Source organism: Mesocricetus auratus, unplaced genomic scaffold (genome assembly GCF_017639785.1).
Source record: "Mesocricetus auratus isolate SY011 unplaced genomic scaffold, BCM_Maur_2.0 Super-Scaffold_100008, whole genome shotgun sequence".
Taxonomy (NCBI): Eukaryota; Metazoa; Chordata; class Mammalia; order Rodentia; family Cricetidae; genus Mesocricetus; species Mesocricetus auratus.
This window is the reverse complement of record NW_024429192.1, coordinates 46,790,755-46,810,627: the sequence shown is the minus strand read 5'-3', so window position 1 is coordinate 46,810,627 and position 19,873 is coordinate 46,790,755. Positions and strand designations below refer to the sequence as shown.

The 19,873-nt window shown below is 39.9% G+C and overlaps 1 protein-coding gene across 2 annotated transcripts; it reads right to left on the bottom strand.

Annotated features, from left to right (window-relative positions):
• Positions 1–2,237: 2,237 nt before the first annotated feature.
• Positions 2,238–19,805, bottom strand: Slc35a5 (solute carrier family 35 member A5). 2 transcript variants are annotated; one of them, XM_013116913.3, is made up of 7 exons: positions 19,592–19,805; positions 18,638–18,823; positions 15,448–15,546; positions 14,453–14,586; positions 10,196–10,263; positions 4,979–5,759; positions 2,238–3,663 (listed from the first exon to the last, which is right to left on the bottom strand). In XM_013116913.3, the coding sequence occupies exons 2-7, from the start codon at positions 18,801–18,803 to the stop codon at positions 3,598–3,600; spliced, it is 1,314 nt and encodes a 437-aa protein (XP_012972367.1). In that variant the 5' UTR covers positions 18,804–18,823; positions 19,592–19,805; the 3' UTR covers positions 2,238–3,597. The 2 variants fall into 2 exon arrangements, with proteins under 2 accessions (XP_012972367.1, XP_005074862.2); XM_005074805.4 differs by lacking the exon at positions 19,592–19,805 and adding an exon at positions 19,356–19,556.
• Between the last annotated feature and the right edge of the window lie 68 nt (positions 19,806–19,873).

The window sequence follows — 19,873 nt, the reverse complement described above, 5'->3', positions numbered from 1 at the left end:
AAAAGATGTAACTTTTCATGCCACTGGACCATTTGTTAGCCTGTGGTATAGGAACATTGTTGTTTTATTATATGGTAATTACATGTGAACACTTTTAAATATATGTATATGTATATATTAGGATGCTTCTACAGTCATAAGTTTCCATATGACTTCTTTGAAAGGATTTTTTTTGTTGCTATTTATCACTCCCTGAATTCCTTCTTCTTCCCTGTCCTCCCAATCCTGAATCAATCCTTCCTCTTCCATTATTCCCATTTAACCATTTATTCAATATGTTGTCTTTTATTGTATTGAATCATTATCTGCAAAATGACATCATTCTACTTATTCCTTTCCATTGTGTATGATTTTTATTCTTTCCCCTTTACAAATTCTGTAAGATTTAGAGTTCTAAGTTTTCTAATATAATACTGCATACAGTCATTAAAAGTAGACATCTGAATGTTATATCTGATATGTGGGAAAATGCTTTCTGGTTTTTCCTTTTTATGTGAAGTCAGATGTATTTGTGTGTACATGTATGTATGCCTTCTTTGTTATTCTGAGGTGTGCTTCCTCCATACCTAATTTATTCTATAATTAAGTTTTATAATGATGAAATATTGAGTTTTATCTAAAACTTTGAAACTACTAGAAAGGGAAACATTTTCAAACTCTGATGGGGGAAGTCCTGTACATTTGTCAATAAAGCACTGTTGAGCCAACAGGAATCTAGATAGGAGGGACTAGGAGTCCAGGAGGATTCTGGGAAGGAGAAACACGAGAGTTCGACATGTAACTGCCATGGGGTAGGAAGCCCGGAACTATTCTCCAGTAAAAGAAATACTTAGATTAACAATCATGGGGTAAATACTTAAGTCAGAGCTAGCCAGTAAGAAACAAGCAAGGCCAACAGCTTCATAATTAATACAGCCTCCTGTGTGTTTATTTGGGACTGATGCGGCTCTAGAACCAGGCTGGCGGGAAGGCTTCTCTCAAGGAAAAGGCTTCTTTTTACAAAACTCTATTATAGGCATAGAATTTTTTCTTTTTATAAGAGTCAAAAAGTGCAAAAAACAGAAAAAAAAGCTAAAGGAAACCAAACTAATCTCATATACATGGAATTATAGCAAATTATGTCTTGAACAGCAAAGGAGACAACCAAGAGAGTAAATGGTAAGAATACTTGGCAGCTAGTTAGTCGCTTGTGCAAGGATTAATATTCAGAATATATAAGAACCATTATCAACAACAAAACAAACAACATAGTTCATAGATAAAATCATCATAGGTAAAGGGGAAATGTACCAAGGAGGATCTGTGACCATCTAGCCATTTGGTTTACATAGAAAGGGTTACAGCAACACTGGCAATTACAAAGGTTCCACATCTAGTTCACCTCACAAGCAACAGGGCTTCCACACAGGATTCAGAGGCAAAACAAAAACAAGCCTTGGCTGCAAGGCTGAACAATTACACCGTGTACATAGATGGAAAATCTACGAAGCACGAAGCAGCCGGGCAAAGACTTGGGATCTTGGTCTAAGCCACCTTTCCTTTTATAGCCAGCATCTACATTCTTGCTTTCTTGGTCGCTATTGAGAATTACCATTTATTGGGAGCTTCACCCTATGTGTATGAATAAGTGTCATGCTACAATTTCACTGCCATTTAGTTCCCGAAGTGGGAACCATGTCTATTTTCTTTTCTGCATGACAATCGTTCTTTCCAGGTCATACAATCTCCTGACTTCAATAATTCCTGGAAAATGGTTTCTGGACCTCTCCTCATCTTCACACTGTCCTTAAAACAGTGTTGCTCCTCAAGGACTCCAGTGCATCTACCTGACATTTTAGTTCCAGCTCAGCCTGATGGTAAGCAATGACTGTTTTCCAAAAAGTAAGAGTGTAAAAAAATAACCACAAATATGAAAAATCAACTACAGCACATCACGGACACTGATGCCTACTATTACTATGTCCTGTAGGTGACACTTCTTTTGTCTGCTCAGTAAGATTATTTGCATGCTTCTGCTCCTAAAGTGAGGTCCTGCTGTGTCTTATTTCCCTTATCTTTAAAATCCATCACCTTGGTGGATACAATCTTCCCATTTCATGTAACCCTGTGATTAGATAGAAAATTTAATCATTCTTTAGACACCAAGGCTGTTGCTTGCATTTTTGCCTTACTTCATTTTTTTTAATTTAAAAGCATTTCATAGCTCATCTCATACAACAGATGACAAACACAAGATATAAGTTTAGTAATTATTTTAATTAAAAATTTTTTTAGCAATTATTGCCAATTATATTGGTCTGTGTAGACAGGTGGATTTTAATAATAGTAACTTCTTATATATAAATACACAGAAACTTGAAGGAATGTGCAAACTGCATAGTAGCTTATAATTCACATTTACAAATATAGGACTTTGTAAACACACAGGCTTAAAGTTTGTTTCAATCACCACCCAGATGTAAGACCTGGGACAAATTACTCAATTTTCTTACTTTTTAATTACCTGCCAATGAAGAGTCAATTTGCTACATGCAAACATATCTTGAAAAATACCATGCACTTGTAAGTATGAATTACTGTTAGGAGGTGACTTACTGATTACTGGCCCTCTGCTAGAGACATACTTCTCTGCTTCACTAAAGTAATTATTGTTTTTACAAAAGGGTTCTTATAAAGGAGTCCTAAAGGCAGGTCTTAACTTTTAGGACAGGATAGTATATAAAGACAGCTAACAGTTACAGGGTGCAACTAGTAACTCAAAAGTAAAACAACTTCATTCTCAACAGAGTAACAACATCAAAAGGTGATGATGTCAAGATTTTGTAAATGTACAAACTGAGGAAGATGGAGTAAAAAAACAAAACAAATCCACAATGGCTTCAGTGATTTAACTTACAAGTGATGAGTATGATAACTTGGCAATCAACATTTACATAAATAAATACAAAGAATAAAATTTCTCGTAAATTTTTTCTAAAAACAATCAAAATTTGATATTTTATTTCAGAAGAATAGCTTAAAAATATCACAAAGGATGTTATCCACATTCTATGGCACAGCCAAATACTCATGTCTTTCAGCCCAAACTTTTAGAGTCTTATTGCTTTAATAAAAGCAAAATGACTATTGCTAAGGCCTTGAAATCTGAGGGACAATCTAGACAATATTTATATCAATAAGAGGGAAGAGGGAAAGTAGAAGAGGGGAGGAGAGAGAAAGAGACAGACACAGACAGACATGAGAGGAGACCTCAGCAAACAGTAAGATACAATGACTAGTCTCCTAATATTTGCAAACTGTCTCTGTTAGCATACCTGTAGGGTCTAGTTAACATGATTTCTGGAACCTGGAGGATGAGAAAAACAATCTGCAAATATCTTGCCTCAACTATGGGGTTATTCATAGTCCTATGTTCATGTCTCAGAAACCTGCCACCCTGTGGCTGCTCTAAGTCTTGGATGGAGTTGTTTACCAGTGGTTAGATACATGTAAAGAGTATTATGCTTTCAAACATCAGTTTATCAGAAAAGACAATCGCCACAAATGCTGTAAATGCTCATACATAGTTTGTGGGAGCTGTCAACCAAGCAGGGATGATTAGAAAGCGTCGTCATCTGAGTCATCACTCTTGGGTTTGGTCAGTCTTTCCAGCTCCTCTCCATCCTAAAATGAAACATATGAAATGAATAATCAGTTGAATTAGAAATGTTTCATTTTCAACAATTACTAATGGAATGTCTTACTAAATACAGAAGTCAAAGATAACTGTGAAATCAATTTGGTCGAATTAAAGAGTTGAAATGGTAGTAAGAAGAACATGATATAACAAAAGGGGGAGCAGGAGAGACAGCTCAGTGGTTAAGAGCACTTATTGCTCTTACAGAGGACCTGGTTTGGTTCCCAGCACCCACATGGTAGGTCACAACTTTCTGTGACTAACACCTATCTGCAACTTCAGCTCCCGAGGGATCTGACGTCTTCTTAACACCGAGGGCACACGGAACGCAAATGGTGTACACACATGCAAACAAAACACTCATAAATATACAATAATATAAATCTAAACAGTTTTAAAAGTGAAATGCATTCAATTCTGACCAAGAGCACCACCTGCTGGCCTTGTGGGGAAGTGATTAAAGGATGGTGAATGACACAAAGGATTCTTGGTACCTAATATGATTTTATTTTCCTTAAAAATTAAGGCAAGCAAGTCATTATCAGGCCACTAGAAAGAACAGAGAACTTTTCCCGAGTGTACACTCTTGCTGACTAAGGGGTTTGGTCTTTTTTGTTGTTGTTGTTATTCTTAAAATCTGTTGTACTAATAACTCAGAGATAAAACACCTGGAGGTTTTCTATGCACCTAGTAAATAACAGATTTTCCTACGAGTGAAATGGGCTCATGATGTGAAATTGTTCATCTTTGTGTTAATACAAATTATAAATTCAGCATAACTGGATGATTTATTTGAATATATGACAAATATATTTTGTATGACTAAGTTCTTGTTAGAAAGCATTTTCTTAGTGAAATAAACAGATAACTACAGGGAGGATTAAGGTACTGGCTGTTCCAGTTCACACGATTATTCCATTTAAAAGATTAACTACTTCTCTCCGGCCACCGTGCCGTGGGAAAAGCAAGGAAGCAGGAGTCAGACCACACAGTTCCATTACCATTTTTTACCTACTGTCTATACACCCTTAGCTCTAACCATAAATGTAGGGGAGGCAGGATAAGACAAGAAATGAGTACCTCTGTGGTCTGCAGTTCTCTGTGATACAATTATATAGTAGCACACAAAGTCCTTGAGGCACTATGGTTTATAAAGCCCTTGCCAGCTCCAGAAGTCCACTGCATGACTTGCATAAGTTATACAGATCTAACATACTTATGAAAAAGTGATACTGATTCTCTTTCTTGAATAAATACTTTTAAATTTAAGAATAAGCAGAAAGTATATTTACACTAACTTACCCCACTGGAACGTTCCCAAAGATTGCTACTTAGATCTCGGATTCTTTCTTGCCTAGGGGCATATTCTAGATTCTGAGGCTTGCTAGCATTATAAATAAATATGGAGAGGAGGACTGTTGGGGCTTCTAGGAAAAAATCCAGAGAGGGCCTGAAATCAAAGACCAAGACGGACACTGTTGTGATGATGACAGTTGTCACCTGGGCCATTAAGACATGGAACATGTTATCTAAGAATTTCAAGATAAAAGCCACTGAAAGGCCCTGGAAGGCAGTTACGAAAATAAGGGCGAGTGAAAATGTATTGTGGCCATAAAAAAACCCACAGTTCTGAATCTGGTCACGGTTACTGCTCTGAAGGACCAGAGTAAGCCCATTAAAAACAATGCCAAAGAAATAGAGCTTGCTATTCTGTATGAAGATGCTCTCGGTGAGCTGTGTCCCCTCCTTCAGGATCTTCTCATTATAGATGTTGGCCATTGAAGAAATAAAACACTGAACTATAATCAGAATGTGGCCCAAGCCCAAACGGATGTGACTAAAAACGCTGGCTGTGGTGTTCCAGTTGACATCGGTGAAAGTCCACTCCTTGGCTGTACAATTGTCTCTTTGGGAGCATTCTCTCCTAAAACGAAGGCAGGAATTGGATGGGATGAAGAAGGCATCGTGATGAAATCCATGTCCTGTCAAGTCATGCGGTGAAGTTTTGGTACTGGCCGTGAGGGCAACGATAGACAAAAACAGAATCAGGAGGGAAGCCCACTGTATCCAATTCAGATGCCGCCTATCCAAAGGGGGAAGAAACAAGATTTTACCATGTATTTTTCCCACTGTCTTTCCCCCTTTTAACTGTTCTACTGAAAATTCAGAAGCCTGAATACTTGGTTTAATAAACTATATCCAGTTGCTAGCATTCCCTACAATTCAAGTGTTTCAAATCTGATCTCTCTATTCACTTTCAGAATGCTATAGGGACATTCTTAACTTCTCTTCCTACAGATTAGCTTTGGATGTACACCTGTAGCCTAGCCCCTGCCTTCCAAGGGTATCTTTGACCCCTGGCACTGTGATTTTTATTGTGATTGTTGTGCCCAAGTCACAAAGATCCCCAAAGAGCCCACTAGGGAGAGACCCACCTATGCAAATGCACAGGGTTTATTGATTGTTCTATCCTACCTCGGGAGGGACCCAGTCTAGCAAGCTGATGCATCAGTCTCCAGAGGGAGTGTTCTCAAGTCTGCTGCTATGTTTTTTAAAGGAAAAACTGCAGGGTTACATCAGCAGGAGGGGAGGGGAGTGGGTGAGTTCCTAATTGGTTGACATTTGGGGAATAATCAAGAAAGTTTTCTAAGTCATGCTTTTGGCGTGTAATACCTGTGTGCCCATTATTCTGATAGGTCAGTGCTGATAGAGAACATTCTGTGGTTTCTATGGCTTGCAGGTCGCCTAATGTACCAATATTTTCCAGAACTGAATTTTCTGGAGACTATACAGGAGTTTCTTTTGTGGTCAAACAGTCCCCAGAATCCAAGTATCTAGGAGGCTAGGGGAGGTCTGGAGTTCCTTTGTGTTCAGTTTTGGCCCTAGGACTGTTGCATACAACATAGTCTCTAGGAGCTAAGGCTGGGGGAAGGGTTGATCTGGAGTTTTAGCTCTTCAGTGCTAAGTGGTAAATTCTGAGAGAAGATCTTAGCTCAGTTTCCAAGAACGAGAAAAAGCAGTATGGATACGCTTTCGTAATCAATGTAGATAAAATTTTCCAAGGATACTAGACTTTTCTTAAAGGACTTCATGACACATGCTCCTGGGTCAAAGGCCTAATAATAAGCCACCACACAGTAAAGTACTGTATAATAAGAAAAAGAAAAGTTTATACTTGGGTATTAATATTTCTCCTATAAAGCCTAACCAAGCTTACTTCTTTTACCTGATAATAAAGTTGTGAAGATATGTATTGTTCTACTTGTCTGTTTACTCAGTTCAAAGACATGTAATAAATATGGAAACTGAGGCCTGGCAGTGATGGCACACACCTTTAATTCCAGCACTAGGGAGGCAGAGGCAGGTGGATCTCTGTGAGTTAGAGACCAGCCTGGTCTACAGAGCGAGTTCCAGGACAGGCTCGAAAAACCAAACCAAACCAACCAAAAAAAAAAAAAACAAAAAAAAAACCAAAAAAAAACTCAAAAAACAAAAACATTCAAACCGGGCTGATAAAGATTTGCCGCCCCATCCCTCCTCTCCTGAAGGAGCTAAATGCTGTGAGGCACATGATCCAGGCTGGCATATTGAGGAGGGGCACTTGGAGAGGCTGGCTAAGTAAGGCAGAGGAGCATCTATGCAAAGGCAACAAAGAATCAGATGTATCTCTCTCTCAGGCTGGGGCAGCCTGCAAGGCCCCTGAGAAGAAATCCAAAACCTTGATGTCTGAAGATCCCCTAGTCAGGAGAAGATAAGAAAAATTTAAGCAAAAGTGGAAGCGTAAAAGTGAGAAACGGAGGTGGTAAGAATGTTATCACTAGAGTGTTCGGAGAACATAGACAGGCAGGCAATTGCTGCTCCTAGGGAAAAAGTTATTTTTTGGCAGCGGGGTTGGGGGTGGGGCTAAAGGTAGGGGTTGGGAGGGGTGAGATGCTATTCTCTGTGTAGACCTGGCTGTCCGGAGCTTGTTTTGTAGACCAGGCTGGTCTTGAACTCAGAAATCTGCCTATCTCTGCCTCCTGAATGCTGGGATTAAGGCATATGCCACCACACCCTGCTGATTTAGAAGTTTTTTAAATGACCTTTTCCTACAACTTCTCTTTGATGAAAGTGGAGGAATCTTATAGTTAGTATATAAAATATTACTGATCACTTTTATTCTTTCCCTAAAGTCCAAGTAGTGCTATTATTTCCCAGAGTCAAGCAAACACAACTACACAACTATGCTAAGGTAAAAACAAATCAGTGAGGGGGGACGTTGAGGCATAATGTTTGCCATCAGTTTCTACTGTGAACTAATGGCTACACTTCCATAGAATAAATCCTGGCCGTAGGATGGCTCAGTTGGTAAACGGGCTTGCTATACAAGTTTGACAACCTGAGTTGATTACAGGATCTCACAGCAGGAGACAAACAATTCCTGAGAGTTGTCCTCTGATCTCCAAGTGCTGTAGCACTACACACGTACATCTGCATCTGTCATTACCCCCCCCCACACACACACACACGAGGTTTACACAAGTCCTGCAGAAAAGAAACGAAGTTTCCTAGTGAGTATGGGCTGATTTCTCCATGTTCCATGAGGGAAGTACATGGTGGATTCAGCAGTCCAAGTATATCAGCAGTATTCAAGCTCTGCAGGCTAATCAAGAGCACCGGCAATGGCCTGTAATGTTTGGGGGATGTGCTTTCTGTGTTATGATAAACACGGAAACCAAAAGCAACATGGGGAGGAAAGGATTTATTTGTCTTACATAATCATAGTTCCTCACAGAGGGAAGCCTAGGCGGGAATTCAAACAGGGAAGGAAGCTAGAGGCAGGAACTAGAGAGAGACCATGGAGGAAGGCTGCTTACTGGCTTGTTCTCCAGGGCTTGCTTAGCCTGCTTTTTACCATCCAGGACTACCTGCTAGAGTAGCCTTGCTGGCAGTGAGCTCCCACTCCCTTATTAATCAAAAAACAAATGGAGGTTATCAGTGGCCAACAGCTCAAAAGAGAAAACCCATTCCTGGCACCTGCCTTTTGTTACCATGGAGTGTCTAGTGGGGGTACTGTCACAGTGTAGAGTAACCCTATCTAGACTCATTTATTTGCTTATAGGTCTGTATTTCAGGAAGCTTCTAGAGTAGTTTCCAAACAGTTTTCTTGAAAGGTCTTTGGTGTTTGTTATCCTGCCCCACAGGCACCCCTCTAACAGGTTCTCCAATTCTTTGCCCCACTTAACCCTTTCTGTTCCATTATTCATCTTTAACTCTGTGTTCTATCTCTTCTTCCTTGAGCCCCCTTTCATCCCCTCCCAAGGCTCTGTGCTCGATCCTGACCGCTATGCAAGCTTTATACTGGCCAGCTTCCATGGTGCTCGAAGGTGATGTGCATGCTATCAGAGAAAGAAAGTTAAAAGAAAAAAAAAGACAAGAAAGCTATCATCAGCCTTACCCAGCTGTGAATCCTTAGAAATACAGTAACTATCAGCTTGACAACACATGCTCACTGATACAACAGTGGCACAAATGTCGCAGGGGTAACAATGTCTTCTGATTGGATTTAAGTCCCATTCCACAGGTAGAGAACCATGCTTGACACTGTTATCAATGCTAGGAACCTGTGGCTAGACAGGTCATAGGCCCCAGAGGAGAACCTACTACTATTATTTTGTTAAATGGGCGTATTATTAAACTGACTCCTAATGAAGTATCATTACCCCCCCCATTATTATATCTCTGTACCCTCATTAGAGAAGTGGTTTTCTGCATTAGATGGTGATTAACACCAAGACTCACAAGTGGTCAAAGTTCAGAGAATAAGAGATTGTCTATGGAATGCTCAGTTATAAATGTGACACTTAGACCACACTCCCTCCTCCCAAGACTTAGGGCTGACAGGGGAAGAGGTAGCAGAAAGAATTTAAGAACCAGAGGTGGTGAATAATTTCAAGGAAGCAGTGTTTTCTGGACACAGCAGGGCAACTGCACATACAAGCTCATAGCAATTGTGACAGCATACACAAGATCTATGCACACTCAAGCCAGAAAAATACCCCAGCATGTAGTCCCATCCCTACATAAGGAATTATTAGAAACTGACAGCTGCCAGGAGAGGGAGAATTAGTGCCCTTTAAGAGTGCAGCCCCTGACAGATTGGGTGTGGCTACAATCCTAACTTGGGAGGCTGAAGCACAGGAATTATGAATTCAAGCCTATCCTGGGTTACAAAGTAAGACCTTGTCACAAAAAATAAACATTTTTTTAAAAATGCTAAAAATTAAAATACTAACAAATAGTAATTAAATATCTTACTTTTGAAAAGTTCAAGATACTTCATATACCTGATGGCAGAGGGTTTAAACAGCCACTACAGCTGCTTTCCACATTGGATAAACAAGGTATCTAATATACAAGGCTAATTAGAAATAAAATCTACGCTAGAGGTTCTGAGGGCTCAGCATTCTGGGTAAATTATCTAAGGCCAGACAGGTCCATTTTAAAGGATGATGTAGGCTTCCACAGTGAACTACTTACCTCAGCACTATCCTGAATAGAAGAGCTGTTGTTATAATGCTAAAATTCGAGAAGATAACAGCCATGGCCTAGAAAGAAAGGGAAGATAGAATTACAATCCAGGCAAAGCACTGACCTCAGAACCTCCCAGCTTGCTAGTTCACCTGACACAAAAAGCCTTTTAGTCACAAAGCAGGGGGTTATTAGGGCAGTTGGTTCACTGGGGGATTCAATTCCATTTTTATTGCTTGTTAAATGTATGCAGACATGAGCAAGTTATTGTCAAGATTGGACAACATGTTTAAGTTTTGCCTTACACATTTTATGCCTGCATAAATGACCTATATTTATAGATCAAGAAATACAAACTCTAAACGTTTAGAAATAAGTTGCCATGCTTATGAAGCACATATGTTTTTTCTTACAGCTGTCAAAGCACTTTAGAGTGTTCTTAACAATTATTATTTTCTGTGTGGTTCTGGGAATCAAGAAAGGGCTTGTGCATGTGAGACAAGCACCTTACCAACTTACCACAGCCCCTTACAGCTATTCAGTATTGGCTTTATGGGCAAAAGAGAAGGGAAAATGTTAGACCTAGTTATATGGTGTGGTAGTTTGAATGCAATTGGCCCCCATAATCTCACAGGGAGTGGCACTATTAGGAGGTGTGGATTTGTTGGAGTGGTTGTGGACTTGTTGGAGAAGTGTGTCACTGTGGAGGCAGGCTTTGAGGTTTTTTATACTCAGGATACTGCTCAGCCAATTTCCCATTGCCTACAAGATGTAGGACTCTTAGCTACTTCTCCAGCACTATGTCTGCCTGCATGATGCCATGTTCCTGGTCATGATAATGGGTTAAACTTCTGAAACTGTAAGCTAGTCACTCCAATGAAATGTTTCCTGTATAAGAGTTGCCTCGGTTACGGCAACAGAAACCCTAAGTCATATGATAAGAAAATACAGGCACATCTTCAAGCATTTTTGTTATTTTAGAAACTGAATCTGTTTCTCAGTGGAAATGACATGACCTGAAACATAGGTCATGCTAGATAGTCCTTTAAATTGATATGAATTACTCTAAACACTTAGAAATGTGCTGCCTAGTTTTTATAGCGGTTTGTTTTTGTGAAGTTATATTTTGGTTTAAATTGAACACAACACACACATAAATGTGTATTTCTCAGAATACATGAAATTCTACCATTGTTCCCTATACAGGATCTGGCAATACTTGCTAGTATTCAAGCATGTGTACTGGCCTGTCCTTGGGGTTCTGACAGGATATGTCCTCAGCTGCAGTCACTAAGAGCATCACCTATGCATATTCACTATATTCCCTTTTAAAAGGGCCCTACCTGCCTCCCATCCTTCCTTCCTTCTCTCTCTCTCCCCTCCTCTGTCGGCTGCTCCAGTTTCTAGAGGTTGGTTCCCCCATTTCCTTTCCCCCTTTTTATGATTCCTTTTCCTAATTAAAAAAAACCCTTCTTGAACCTTGTCACATGACATATTTCTCTTCAGAGCCACTTTTCTTAAATTACAACAATGCTATTTTTTTTAGAAAACAATCATATGATACAATTCACTTTTTTGTTTATTTCTTGTTATCACCTTAGGATGAATACACAGAGAAACCAGGTGTACTGCTATCTGGCTGTGGTTTTAGTACTGGGATGGCTAACAGGAGGATCTTGAGCTCCTGTTTAGTCTGAGACATAGTGAAACTGTGCACCAAGAAATCAAATAAACAAACAACTGAGACTATCAAGTTTTACACAACTACTAATAACAGCCAACACAGCTACAGTGAAATTGAGTAAAACTAGTAGTAATTCTAAGAATATAATGTTTTCTATTGAATTTTCTAGTAAGAATCAGACACATAATCATATATGTTTACTGGTCATAAAAGTAGTAAGTAATTTACTACATATACATAGTGTCTGATCATTGAATCAGGGTAATCAACATTTCTATCTTCCTGACCACAGATTATTTGTCTGTGTGGGACACTAAGTTTATTTTCTCAGGGTATCTCACTATAACACAAATGCTTGTGAGCTTCCGGCTAAGAGCAGAGGAAGGGATGATGAGGAAAAGTGGCCCTGAGAGATCACATTAAGAGCAACATAAACACACACAACTAATCAGTCTGGCTGACTGAACACACTTCTCATGTTTTTTTTTTTTGTTTGTTTGTTTGTTTGTTTGTTTGAGACAGGGTTTTTCTGTGGCTTTGGAGGCTGTCCTGGAACTAGCTCTTGTAGACCAGGCTGGTCTCAAACTCCCGAGTGACACTTCCCATGTTAATACTAGAGAATAAAGCTAGTAATTCTTTGTCCTAAAACTTCTCTGCACCTTTATTTAATTGCTTAAGTAGAACCAGGCAAGAAATACATAGACTAAAACATACAATCTGTTTCATAATATTCGTTGTTGCAGCTGATCAGGAAGACCAAAACAGTAAATAGGGAAGAAAAATAAGGAAGTTTCAATTTTGCTTAATACTGGGAGGAAGGGGTATAAATGTATAGCCAGTCTGTTGGTTTCCAATAAAATAGAAGTAATATTTATTATTGAATATAAATAATCATGCTGCTGTGATAGGAATTTTCCACCTGAAAAAGTGGAAAGAATTTAGGAGAAGGCATGGTACATGAACTGAACACTTGCTATCATTACAAATCACAAACTTTGCAGGAACTCCAGTGTTCAGGTGGCCTAAGCACCTGCCTTTGAGCTGGTTTAGTATTTTTTCTTCTGTTTTATGGGTAGAATAAATTGAAACTGAGAACAGACAGGGTCTTCCCAGTTACACAGATTACCACAAGTGAGAAAGTGCCAAGCTCTTGTTCCTCCTATATTCTATTGCTCCCTCCTATTACCCATTTCTAAAGTATATCTGGGAGGTTTCATGTAAAGGATCAGTGCCCATAAAAATACTATTTATAATTAAAGTGTTTAATTTTATTATTTTTTAAAAACTTAGAATATAGGCAATAAAAACCTTCATCTTAAAAAATATTGGGAGGAGCCGGGCGTTGGTGGTGCACGCCTTTAATCCCAGCACTTGGGAGGCAGAGGCAGGCCGATCTCTGTGAGTTCAAGGCCAGCCTGGTCTACCAAGGGAGTTCCAGGACAGACTCCAAGACAATACAGAGAAACCCTGTCTCGAAAAACAAAAAACAAAAAACAAAAAAAAAAAAATTGGGAGGGAGGGGAGCAGTAAAAGTAGAAAACAGTTTTTTTGTTTTTTGTTTTTTTTTAGTGAAGGTGTCTCTACATAGCCCTGGCTGTTCTGGAACTCACTATGTAAACTAGATTGGCCTCAAAGTTTCAGAGACCTGCCTGTCTCTGCCTCCAGGATGCTAGGATCAAAGGCATGGGTCACCACAAAGCAGAAGACAGACTTTTTTTTGGGGTTTTTTTTTTTTTTTTGGTTTTTCGAGACAGGGTTTCTCTGTGGCTTTGGAAGCTGTCCTGGAACTCACTCTGTAGACCAGGCTGGCCTTGAACTCACAGAGATCCGCCTGCCTCTGCCTCCCGAGTGCTGGGATTAAAGGCGTGCGCCACCAACGCCCGGCTAGAAGACAGACTTTTAATTGTGATTACCAATGCCTTTCCAAATTGATACAAAAAATGTATCAGAGGTGAATTCCTAGTATTATCAGTTGAATTTATATAGTTACACACTCTTAAGGAATCTGTAGATACAAAAAGGGGCCAACACAATGGTTCAGTGGGCAAAGGTGCTTAGACCCAGGTCTGATCTTGGGACCACATAGTGGAAGGAGAGAACCAAGGTCTACAAGTTGTTCTCTGACCTCCAATTCTGTACTATGGCACATATATACATACACATATACAAACACATACTAAATGTAACAAAAATTAAGTCATATAGTAAATATGGATGTAATACATACAAATAGTAAATGGATAAACTACATTAAAACAGTAAAGCAAAGGGAGGTCCATCAACAGCATTATTTTTTTTGAATTACTACTGGAAGTCTGAGCAGAGGTCTTGAATGGTCACAAGATAGCTCAAACTAAAGGCAGACTGATCATTTACACAAATCAGGGTGGTTTCTGAGTCCTTGTGCCCGGGAGCAACTTCCCCCCAGTACAGGAATCATTAACAATGTGAAGATCTGGCACAGACCAGATGGTTCTAGAACACTGTGGGGAAGCCAGTAGAAAACGAGAAAAAGGAAGTCATTCTGGAGACTCATCACTGTGCTTTCTCAATGGCACTTCCTCTGTTACAGTTTTACTTACAGGCTGAAGATAGGAAAGGACATAGAAGACAATCAAGTTATCCAGGAAGTAGAGAAAGGCAGGAATGGACCACTTCATGAAACTTGAGAATTCCTTCCAGGAAGTACATCTCAAATGTCTACTTTGATGCTCTTCTGAAGAAAGAAATAAATGAATCATACAAAGCAATAAACTAATCATCTTTATTGAGAATGCTTGTGTTTTCATTGAAACTACTCTAAACTTGATTACTAGTGCAATTCTATAAAATGGGCTTTATTAAATTGCTAAATGATTATAAGCCTACAGAAGAAAAAGATAATTTGGCTTTTATTAGTATCTCTTTCTTTTCCTACCTGTTTGTCAAAGAGCAACTAGCCAGACCCTTAGCATCATAATTGCTACTAACTCAGAGCCTAAGTATCACTTAAGGTAACTCCAGATAGACTTGTGTTTTAACTTCTCTGCAGGTACAACCAAGAGAAGAGGTTAGAGTCAGTAGATCAGAACAATGAAGCCTTTATGTTTTCACTTTTCCCTCAAGGGGTGATCGGAGAAGGGAACTAATAAGTGAAAATTCATATGCATGGACTATGAGATGGCTAACCTTTACTAATCCTTGTTTTAGTTATTATTGCAGGTCCAGGCTTCCAAAGACTTAGGAAGGCATACTGTAATAGAGATAAAATGCAAAGAAAGAAAGAATAAAGAGTATAAATATAGCGTCAAAGCCTGTAACTGGGAAACTGAGATGGAAAATTAATAAAAACCCACTGAACAAAACCATTTCAGGGACAAATGATGAGGTAGAGCAATGGGCAGGACACTGGGAAATAAATTAGAAAATCTAGTTCCCCTCCTGCTAATGCAACTCTTTATTAACATTTTCTTTGATCCTGTTTCCCTACCTCTAAAACATACTTATGCTTGGACTAGACTAAATGATACAAATGTTACACAAGTTCCAATGATTTTTGATAGTGTGATTTAATAAATGTAAGTATATTAATAATTACCTTTCTTTATAACACAGACTGACACAAATATACAGAGAATCAGCTTCATCAGCTCAGAGCATACATTCACAGTAGTAGGGAGATAGTCATACTTGTTCTCTGAAATGTAACAAGAAAATTTAAAACTATCAAGCTTATTCTGCACGTTTTTACATGTAATTAATAATTAAAATTTTTTCACATGTATGACCCTACACACATCATATATACATGTGTAAACATGCACTCATACACAAAGCTACAAGAAAATAATTTTTAAATTTTAAAATCAAACTTAATACTCATTAAATGTCTTCTGGCTGGTACAGGTTTTCTAAATCTTTGAGTAAGAATGCTGGGAGGTTAAGATCAAAGGCAAAGGAAGCTCCATGGGAAAGAGGCAGAGACAGAGCCTGGAGTTGGTGGTGCATGCCTTTAATCCCAGCACACAGGGAGGCAGAGGCAGGTGGATCTCTGTTAGTTTGAGACCAGCCTGGTCTACAGAGTGAGTTCCAGGACAGCCTCCCAAGCCACAGAGAAACCCTGTCTTGAAAAACGAAAAATAAAAAAAGAGAGAGAGAGAGAGAGAGAGAGAGAGAGAGAGAGAGAGAGAGAGAGAGAGGGAGAGAGGGAGAGAGGGAGAGAGGGAGGGAGGGAGGGAGGGAGGGAGGGAGGGAGGGAGGGAGGGAGAGAGGGAGAGAGGGGCAGAGACTGACTTCTAAAGAGATAATTACCATTCAGCATCTGACTCATCAAAAGTTATGAATTTATCAGCTGAATTAGTACTTGGCTTATGATTCATTAAACCTGACTTGCTTGCCTTACAAAAATCAAAGTACACCTTGCCTATGGGACTTCTTTAACTCAAAAATTTTCCAACCTGGTTCATATCATAGTATATACAGGAACATTGTTTGGTTCCCTTGCCTCTGGCATAAATGGTAAACTGGGGTAGAAAGAAGCTATCTGGCAAAGGACTCTGCTACTTTTAGGGCTAAGAGGAAGTAACTCTGGGTCACAGACACCCATTAATGAATCATAAAAGTATAGGTAATAGGTCAACTGAATTAAGACTGAGTCTTGGTAAGCATGACCTGTATTAGTTATTACCTGTCTTTTCTAAATGCTTAACAACAACTTGCTTTATAATAGAGGCAAGGACAAACGGAAACTTTATTAACTACTACCTTCAGGAATGCATTGCCCCCCACTTTGCAAACATTTGGCTGCTTCTCTTATTCAGATTAAAACTTGACCAACACTGGGGTTATTGGGTGCCAACTTAACCTTCTCTCTCCAGGATACTTTCTCCCTCTTTCCTGCAGATTCTCTTGAACATTCAACATATGCCAAATTGACTACTTGTCTGTTTCTAGGCACAGTCTGTCAATCTCTATAACACTATAACACTATGATATAAGCACTATAATTATTGTGCTTATATCATATTCTTAGAAAGTAAATGTTTTATGACAAAAAGACCAGGTCTTAGTCACTGTCTTACACCTGGCATTTAATAAATACTCACCTGAATTTAAGTATTTGCTTGTTCAACTATGCTCACCATTCAAAGCCTAGTTCAAATACCCTTTCCCTTTTCTCTGTACAAAGGTAGGCTTAAATCATATTGCTACCCTCAAAAGATACTTATCATAATCTTTATCATAACATACAAACCAATCAACTACAATGTGACACAAGGAAGTTGGTAAGGACTGGGTCTCTGGTCATACACCTGAGGAATTACTAGATTAGATTAGCCTCTGAGCATGGCCATGAGGGATTATGTAGATTAGATTAGTTAATGTGAGAAGACAGACCTTAACTGTGGGCACCAGCATTTCCTAGGCTGGGGTCTTAGACTATATAAGGTAAAAGTAAGTTGAATGTAATATCTATATGTTCATCTGTATACCATGGAGGTCAGTAGAGGGCTTCATATGTCATCCTAAATTGCTGGAGCTAAAGTTCCAGAGTCAGGGAGAGTAAGAAATTATTTGAAGGATTATAGCTAGGTGGCAGAAGAATATTAAGACAGTATTATTAAGAGAGTATTGTTATTTGGGTAGGGGAGTACATTTTAACTCCCTATGATTGCAGGTACAGTCAGTTTTGAGTTGCCATGTGGATGCTGGGAACTGAACCCATATCCTCTGAAAAGAGCAACCAGCATTCTTTACTGCTGAGTTACCCCAAGCGTATTTTATTATCTCTTCTTGTCTGATGCCTGTGAGTGCCATGTAACTGCTACAAACTTCTGCTGCCATGACCTCCCTGGCATGATGAACTTTACTCTCAAACAGTAAGCCAAAAGAAACCTTTCCTTCCTTAACATGCTTTGGTCAGGTATTTTTGTCGGAGCTATGAGGAAAGAAACTGAAAACTGAAAGACACAGTAAAACTTAGCCTAGGGCTGGGTAGTGGTGTACACCTTTATTCCCAGCACTTGGGAGGCAGAGACAGGTGGAGGTCAGTCTGGTCTACAGATCAAGTTACAGGAAAGGCTCCAAAGCTACAGAGAAGCCCTGTCTCGAAAAATCAAAACCAAAACCCAAAAACTTAGCCTAGGGTCTGAAAGATGAATATTAACTGAAGTTAAAACTTACATTCACATGTAGGCTTCCCAAGTAGATCACTAAAAGTCATGTCATGATCTGATAGTTGTCAATAGTTAAGAAGTAACCAATGCAGTTTTGTGGAATTAAATATATGCATATACCCTTATATTTAAGTATATGTACTACTTTTTTTTTCTGAGACAGGGTTTCTTTGTGTAGCTTTGTAGACCAGGCTGATCTCTAACTCACAGAGGTTCAACTGCCTCTGCCTCCCTAGAGCTGGGATTAAAGGCCTGGGCAAACTTAATTTTTACTGTACTATTGGCAAAATAATTATGGCTCACAAATGCCAGGAAACTAAACAAATATATTGTATTTCCAAGTAAGCTACAATTGTACATTATGCTAGAGATCCAGAAATACTTGTTGGGTGAACCAACAACCAGATGTTATGATACACTGTGTTTTATTTTGCACTTGAATGATCCAAAGTTCATTCAGGGTCAAAAGAATATTGCTAAGGAACACAAGGTTAAGGCATAAAAGTTAAACACACTTCATCACTCACTAAGCACAGTGTTTTAAAAGATATCATGTGTGATTTATTCATAAGGACGTTACAGACAAGTGATTAAAAGTACATCTTAACTCACCTTCATTGGCAGAATATTTTACCAGTAAGATGCGACTTGAACTTAAAGTAACGAATATAACGCCTAGGAGGAATGTGTACAGCGCTGAAGGGCCTACGCCAGGGCGCCTGAAGCATTTTCTTTCCATTCCACTGGTTTTTAGTTGTCTTAAAAAGAACACCTTCATGAGCAACCCTGTTGGCAGACCTAAGGATTAAGCACAATGCAAATAGTATAGACTGTGCATCACAGAAAAGGAAACCTGTAGATGTCTGGACACGACTAATGCAGAACCAAGCAAGCTGAGGGGAAGGGAGGAAATTTAAAGGAAACGATCGATAATGACAAAATCTTACAGGAGGGGGTATTCTAGAGACAGACAGGGGATGTCCGGATTGGAAATAAGTTAGCAAGTGAACAACTGACATTTGGGACTGCAGGAAAGTAGTTTATTCGCAGTAACTTTGCTCCCGAAGGAATGTATTCTGGAATCTCTTTTTTCTTGGGGAGGTGGGGAGAGGGGTACTCTCAGTAAACCAGCTCTTCCTTCAGAGTAGAAAAAGAGCTTAACGGTGACGACTCTTTTACGGTAACAACCACAGTGCAAATAGCTGAAACATGGCTACTGACTTTTCCTGAACCAGGACAGGAGCGGAGGGCTACTCTCAGGTCAGTGAGCCTAACTGGTCAGCCTTTCATGACAGGTGGACACGAAACTCCAGGCAGGGTAAATACTTGCCCGAAGCGCATAAGTACGATGGACACATGGAGCCGATGAGGATCGCAGACAAAGGCCCAAACTCGGGACCAGCTGGGCATAAGCGTGTAGAAGACTAATGGGTCAGCACCCCTCCACCTCGGCCAGGCTTCCCTCGCTGTCAGGGAAACCCTCCCACACATGCGCAATAGGCGTAGCGGGCGGCACCCTCGCCCCTCACAAGCTCCAGCATCACTCAGCCCGCGGGGCGCGGTTACCTCAGTCGCTCAGGGAAGGTTCTAGCGGAAGAACGGACATCATAGAGCTGAGATAGTGACTGCCTAGCTCCGTGGTAGCAGCAGTAGGCTTTCAGGGCCCATTGGTGGGGAGACCATGAGCCGGGAACAAAGGCGAGAAAAAGCCCTTTTCTCGCCAGCCTCCAGGGCTGGAACTAAAGCAGCGACCCAGCCGGCAGCGCCATTGCGCAAGCGCGCTCATTCCGGCGCTTCCGGGGGGCGGGTCGGGGAGCGGAGCGGTGGGTCCCGCCCCCGCGGCTCCTT

Excerpts from the sequence above, each read along its gene's own strand:
- Slc35a5 (XM_005074805.4), bottom strand. The coding sequence starts at position 19,383 with ATGTGTCCATCGTACTTATGCGCTTCGG. Across the intron at positions 14,587-15,447 it reads AGTCTGTGTTATAAAGAAAG|AAGAGCATCAAAGTAGACAT; the intron begins GTAATTATTAAT and ends TTCTTTCTTCAG. Across the intron at positions 3,664-4,978 it reads TTTGGGAACGTTCCAGTGGG|GATGGAGAGGAGCTGGAAAG; the intron begins GTAAGTTAGTGT and ends GTTTCATTTTAG.